The 7500-nt window shown below is 36.2% G+C and overlaps 1 protein-coding gene across 7 annotated transcripts in view; it reads left to right on the forward strand.

Annotated features, from left to right (window-relative positions):
- The window catches only part of LOC135212547 (high affinity cGMP-specific 3',5'-cyclic phosphodiesterase 9A-like), a 640308-nt gene that overhangs the window by 375178 nt on the left and 257630 nt on the right, over window positions 1-7500 (forward strand). For 4 of the 7 annotated variants that reach the window (XM_064246080.1, XM_064246078.1, XM_064246079.1 and 1 more), the window contains one exon: window positions 1720-1858. In XM_064246080.1, coding sequence (XP_064102150.1) covers window positions 1765-1858 — 94 coding nt within the window. In that variant the 5' untranslated portion in view covers window positions 1720-1764. Of the gene's footprint in view, window positions 1-1719; window positions 1859-7500 lie in introns of those variants that run through there. The other 3 variants (XM_064246083.1, XM_064246082.1, XM_064246084.1) reach the window with 1 other exon arrangement.

Genomic DNA, 7500 nt, shown 5'->3' on the forward strand with positions numbered 1-7500 from the left:
TCTCTCTCCTCTCTCTCTCTCGCTCTCTCTCTCTCTCTCTCTCTCTCTCTCTCGTCCCTAGGACCACCCCGAGATGCTTGAGGTTTTTTGCTCAAACACATGTGGTTAGTTCATTTCATTTTTACTTAGAAATATGAAATTCAATACATATGGGAACGCGTCGAATAAAGGCCTTTTTATGAATATATATATATATAAGTGAGAAAATAAAATGACTATTTTACTTTGTTACCCTTTTATATAGCTTTTCCTTCATTAATAGAGTTGAAATTTTGAAATTTAATTGATACAATGGCTATACATGCTTTTTATTTATAGAAAGCTTTTCAACTAGCCAAATGGATCTGTGAAAGTCATTAAATGTAATTTTGATGAAATACTCTCTAACTTCTAGCCAAATGGATCGATTGAAATCATTAAAAGTAGTTTCCCCTCTTTACTGACAACTCTACTTTGTAATCAGAATGCTCAAAGGTATTCTCAAATTCGCCAGTCATCAAACCATTATAAATCATTAGTTTTGTTATTGCAGAAACTTTTACAAAATTACATCAAACATTTCATAATCAATTGCTGTAGAAAAGTGTGTGTTCTACATGTTGCCTTTACTGAAAAGTACTAAAGTAAGACAGATTTTAATGAAGCCATTATATAAATATATTTACCTAATTGTTTAATGGGTAAAAGTTAACAGTTTATCCTTCTATGCAATAAACCCTGTTAATATTTACATAACTAAGAAACAATAAGCATATTTTCAAGCTTCCAGGAAATGCTGAAATAATGCTTGTTTGTTTCGTTTGACCTCATTTAGCCTAATGAGAAAATGTAATTATAAGTGCTTTTAAAATGGTCTCGACTTTTTTTTTTCTTTCTTTTCTTAGGAAAGAGAAACTCCCATATTCACATCAACTTACCTATTTTATCCATTCTGTTATTTCTCAGAAATACATTCAGCATTACTTACTCTCTCTCTCTCTCTCTCTCTCTCTCTCTCTCTCTCTCTCTCTCTCTCTCTCTCTCTCCCCAGCAAGCCTTCGAAGTCAACACAGCGACAGTCCAGCATTTCCAAGTGTCAAAATTTCTCAGCTGTGCTGAAATTTCGATATTAACAGGGATTATTAAAGTAAAAATTGTTGAAATGGCACTTGCATGACTTTCGCCCATTTAACGATTGATTAAAATAATTTCCTTAAAATTTTTCATATTTCATTACATTTTAGCAAAGACTAAACCGAATCTTTTTTAGTATGTACAATGCATACTTGTGTGCTCAGATACGCCATGTCTATCTATTTTCCTATATGTCTATCTATCTATCTATTTATATATGTATAAATGCATATATGTATATGAGCTTATATGTCACTAAATAGCGTGTGACAATATATTTAACCAAAGTCACGGAAAAAAAAAGGAGTACTGAGTGCTCTCGTGTTATTTCAGAACATTTTCGAAAATGTGTTGAGATAACACGAAAGCGCTCGGTAGTACTCTTTTTATTTTCCCTGTGGCCTTGGCTATAAATATGTATATGTATATATACAGTATAGTATTTCTTGTGTATTTAAATCAAATGACCCCATACATATTTTCAGACGAATGTAAGCAGCACCAAACACCATCCCCGTGACTTGGACAGTCCACATCCGAATTCAAAGACCACTCCTGCCTGCCTACCGACTATACCTTTTCTTCTCTTCTCTCCTCCCTTGGCAGGTGGTGCGGGTAGGTGGGAGGGAGGAGGAGGAGGAGGATGCCCGGATGGAAGCCTCAGCCAAGACCATCTATTTCATGGTGGGTTCCAGACTCGAAGTGGCCAATATCTCCCCTAATGTTCGACCTGATGACGTCAGAGGTAAGGTGTTCGTTCGTGCGTTCTTTGCCGGAGAGAGAGAGAGAGAATTTGGGAGGAGGGGGATTTGCCAGGGAGAGAGAGAGATATTGGGTGAGAGGGGGGCATTTGCCGGGAGAGAGAGAGATTGGGGAGGAGGGGGGATTTGCCGGGAGATTTGACCGGGAGAGAGAGAGACGAGAGAGAGAGAGAGAGAGAGAGAGAGAGAGAGAGAGAGGGGTGGGGACGGCTGTTGATGACGCAGGTTTCCTGAACCCATTAACATGATGCGACAGTATATTTATTGTATAAAAGAAGGAGTCTCTCTCTCTCTCTCTCTCTCTCTCTCTCTCTCTCTCTCTCTCTTGGAAATTGCTCCTCATCGAATCTCCCGTAAAAGATTTATCCGGGAACTTTTGAGCTCTCTGCAGTAAACGTGGGAGAGGTCCTTCTCTCTCTCTCTCTCTCTCTCTCTCTCTCTCTCTAGTGTTATGAAGACGTTAATGTTTCATTATTATCATTCTTCAGCTTTACATAATTATTGTCATAAAAAAGGGAAGATTTTTAAGGCCTAATTCGATTCTTGGAATTGGAATGAAAAATGCAGGCCAAAGGACAATCGTTGGGACCTATGAGCTCATTCAGTGGTGAATAAAATGTTGAAACAGTCGTTTGGTGAAGGTTGAATGCAACATCGAAGGAAGAGAATATAAACGGAGGTATAGTAAAAAGAAACTGATGGCACTTCGTCCCTACGTATTAAATCGATTAACGCAATTATTTTATTTTTACCGTCCTTCATGCACTGACGTTTATTTCTCATTTCTTTGCCCTGATTTGTTGTTCGTCTATGGAACCAGGCGGCCTTATGCCAGCACAGGCTCTTGCTCCAGAGCGGCTTGGTAAGTTGAGTAAGGTGTTTAAACCTATGTAACTGCAGGTACTCCGGTGCCTGATGAGAAGTTAAGGAACTCTCTCTCTCTCTCTCTCTCTCTCTCTCTCTCTCTCTCTCTCTCTCTCTCTCTCTCTCTCTCTCTCTCTCTCTGACAAATAATCACAATTCTTCTTGGTAGTGTAGCTAACAACCGGCCAATATCTAACATTATGGAGATGTGGAAATAGGTTTTACCTAGTTCTAATAATTAGGAAAATATATTATACAGAGTTTAAAGGGAGGGATGAATATTATTCTGTTTAAATAAAACTAAAAGGAACAGATAAAATCTACATTTAAAAGATTTGATGTATGTCATCATAAATGATCAAAAGTGAATACGCGACATTAAGATTTAACTGGAGGACGAGATATACACTGTACTCATCTGTGACTTTACAAAATAAATCACATATTTGAAACTAGGCAGTAGATAGAGTAAAGACTGAACATTGTGCCATAAATTATATGTATGTTTGACGAGAAGTGACAGACGTATTCTAGCCAGTTGACGGAAGCTAAACATCCATTTCCGTTTGTGAAACCCTGATCGAAAGAGAAGCTGATATATATATATATATATATATATATATAATATATATATATATACACGTATATGTGTATATATACACGTATATGTGTGTGTGCGTGTGTGTTTGATTGATTTAATTATGCAAGTAACTTAAAAGAGGCTGGCAGACAAACAGAGCCTTTGTACCTCTTTCCTGAATGGAATTTTCATGTTGTTAAGATTCGTATGCATTTAATGTAAATTGGAAATAATCTGCTTGGCGGTCGTAGGGTATTCCCTCTTGCATTAGGAATCTATGTTTTGTCTACCATGCGAGAGTTGACTTCTTAAAGCCCTTTGAATTCTCCTTCCTCCATTCGTCGGTTAAAAACAAAACAAAAAACGAAGGTTCCATTACAGTGATTGAGTCGAGCTCAGTGAGAGAAGCTGGTGCGCTTGATTCCGTTCTTCTGGGAAGCATATTCATCTCTCTCTCTCTCTCTCTCTCTCTCTCTCTCTCTCTCTCTCTCTCTCTCTCTCTCTCACTCGGTGTCGTGAGGAACGAGTAGATTTTAATAGTTTTTTTTTATCCTTTCGATTTGCTCTTTGGACCAAAGACTTCGGCGGCATTTCGGCGAGATTTGAAATTGTCTTTTTTTTTTAAATTAATGATTACGGGCTCAGCTTTTTATCAGGAAATCGAAATTTAGGATTTCACAAAATGAAGAAGATCCAGTTTTCTGTTTGCCTCGATTATTATGTATTTGAGATATTGTGATAGATCGGAAAAAAAGATGGAGTACAATTGACCTAATATTAAATAGTGACACAGACTAACATGGGCTTTATTTCTGAGTTGAATTTTTGGTAATAAAGTTGATACACAAATCTGTTTTTGCTGAGACGAAGGTAAACATAAATTTTACTGTGCCTCTTTGGCTGCCTGTTTCCATGTATAGGGTGAACAAAAATAGGTGAACAGTACGTGGATTAGGGTTTGTGTTAGGGTTATACTATGACGATGGAGATTATTGTTGTTGTTATTATTATTATTATTATTACTATTATATATATATATATATATATAATATATATATGTGTGTATGTATGTATGCATGTGTATATATATATATATATATATATATATATATATATATATATATATATATATATATATATATTATTGTGTACAGTATAATGTGATGTACTTAATAAGTGACACTCTCTCTCTCTCTTCTCTCTCTCTCTCTCTCTCTCTCTCTCTCTCTCTCTCTCACACACACACACAAACACAACTCAGATAACACACACACTACACACACTCACACACACACCACAAATCAGAATAACTTCCATATGTAGCACAATCAGATAGAATCTTAGCCAACAATCTGGAGGAGAAAGAGGGTCGGGATTGTGAATGAGGCTAAGGAGAGAGAGAGGAAAACCCCGATACATAAAACTGACGAAAGAGATCAAGTGTGTGGAAGAGGGTTGGGGTATATAGATCGAGAGAGTAGTAGCGTTATTAGTTTAGACATGAAGCCAATCTCATTCAGCGTCTTTCGGCGAAAGTCTGCCCTATCTAATCAACCAGCTATTTCTGCCATGGTTCGTCTATCTGTCCCCCCCCGCCCCCCCCTCCCCCCCCCCCCTCCCCCCCCCCCCACCCCTTCGTCGTATTGACTCTCGTTCTGTCTTGATACGGGTGGTAATGGTCGGACGATTTTTGTTTTTATTTACTTTTTTATCTCGGCTCGATCTAATGTTGCATCTAGAGAAGGAGACAAAAGAGCCCCTTTCTCTCTCTCTCTCTCTCTCTCTCTCTCTCTCTCTCTCTCTCTCTCCCTTTTACCTGAATGTTTATTTGTCCTCTTCAGTATAATGCAGGTAATCCCTCATTAGCATATGCAGCTTTCAAAAGCGTTCCCCTTTCAGCTTCATAAAAATGCTGTGTAACAAATTGACAGACATTATGAGAGAGAGAGAGAGAGAGAGAAGAGAGAGAGAGAGGAGTTATGCATGCCGTTCCCTTACTTTAATTGTCCTATTAAATCAAAGCGCAATAAAAAAAAACTCATGGGATAGGATGACCATATTATGCACACTTACTACACATACTAAAAAGGAGAGAGAGAGAGAGAGAGAGAGAGAGAGAGAGAGAGAGAGAGAGAGAGAGAGAGAGAGAGAGAGAGAGAGAGACTTCCTTTCCTTTAATGTAGTATTAAACAAAGAGAAATTTCAGAGAATAATAGGGTGGGGGTGACCATTTTATGCACTCTTACTCAAGCTCTGAAAAGAAGATAGAGAGAGAGAGAGAGTTAGAGAGAGAGAGAGAAAGAGAAACTTAGCCTTCCTTTCCTTTAGTGTAATATTAAGGAAAGAAATTTTAGAAAATCATAGAGTAGGGTGGCCATTTTATGCACATTACTCAAACTCTGAAAAGAAGATTGAGAGAGAGAGAGAGAGAGAGAGAGAGAGAGAGAGAGAGAGAGAGAGAGGAGGAGGAGGAGAGAACGAGAGCGTTGGGTTCAATTTCTCCTGTTGATTAAATTTGAGACAATGAAAGGAGTGAGGCCCTTTATTCCAAAGAAGCTAATTAAAGGACCTCCCCCGGAAAAAAAAAAAAAAACGGTGGAAGGGATGAAAGGTCCACAAATGAATGATAACGTGTTGCACTGTCGATAACTCTGGTGGCAATGCGTCTCTCTCGTACCTCCTTCGTTCATACTGTCTGAAATTACTCTTACTTCCGGAGTTTTCTATAAGAATAATATTTGTGTAGTCTTTGCCTCAGTTTCTCTCCACCCTTTTAAATGTCTAATATTAGAATTATTTTTCATATATCTATTGCTTAAATACTCTCAACTTTGTGACTGATTATAAGAATAATATACATATTTACCTTTCGACTTTTCTCCACTTTGTTAAAGGTCTAATATGAGAATTATTTGCCATATATTTATTGCTTAAATTGTCTCCACCTTTCTCTAAATGTCTAATGCAAGAATGCTTTTCATATAATTGTTCCTTAGTCTCTGTGCATTTTTACACGCCTCCCACTGAAAAGAAGGGATTTTGTGTTAACCATCTATAAATAAACAATGAATTATGTGTTAGGCGATTACTTCTCTTCAGTCAACAATGATAGTTTCTAAAGGTTGCGAAATCTATTGCATAGAGGAAAACATACACGAGAATAATTCTTTCCAATTTTGGCATATTCCTCTCATTAAAATTTAATGTCTGTGAGACCACGTATCAAAGGAAACAGGGAAACTCATTTTCCGGTTTCGTCATTTCGCTAAAAGAAGGAAATATTCCAAGGTGTCATTTATTATTTTCGTTATAATAATACGAGTTTGTATGTTCTTTCCTTTTTGCTATTTTTGTAATCTTTGCAGGGAAAGCTTGAGTGTGACGTTGTTTCTTTTATTCAAGCGAAAAAGCGTATTCTTTATTATTTTTACAATAAAATGAACATTCAGATGGGTTCATATCTTTACCCGTTTTCATCTTCATATTTTCTCATTTATGACTTTTATCAAAAACATGAGTGCGTCTGTTTCTCAGAGACGTTGGAAAGGCTGTTTGTACCTTTTAGTAAGAAATTTAATTAATCGAAGGGGAAAAATATTAAGAAGTGTTCGTGTGGTTTTTTTCTATCTTTGGTAATTTTTTTTTCCAAAGGAAAACGGAAAAGGTGTTGATGATGTTCAGAGGAGACGGAGAATGTTGAGAGGGAACCTGTTAAAATAAAAATCAAAATAACGAAGGTGATTGTTATCTTTAATTCACATTTACCGAATTATTATTATTATTATTATTATTATTATTATTATTATTAATTATTGATTATTATTATTATTATTATATTATTATTATTATTTATGGTTAGGAGACAAAATCCACAATTATGTAAATGTACATATATTTAAATTTACAACTTTAAGGATAGCTTTCGGGAATCTGTTCGGTTTCCCTTATTATTCTGTTAAATAATATTGCAGAATTACGCGAATTGGTTTTATATATTATTTTCTCTATTTTTCTTGCCGTCTGCTTCTCTTGGTCAGCGATGTGTCTTAGTAACTGGCCGATATTCATATTGGGAAATTCTAAAAAATGTCATTTTACTTAACAGATTTTGTCTTAACAGAATTTGTCTAAAAGAGGGTTTTCTACCAAAATGTTATTATTATTATTATTATTATTATTATT

This window comes from Macrobrachium nipponense, chromosome 41, assembly GCF_015104395.2.
Source record: "Macrobrachium nipponense isolate FS-2020 chromosome 41, ASM1510439v2, whole genome shotgun sequence".
Classification (NCBI taxonomy): Eukaryota; Metazoa; Arthropoda; class Malacostraca; order Decapoda; family Palaemonidae; genus Macrobrachium; species Macrobrachium nipponense.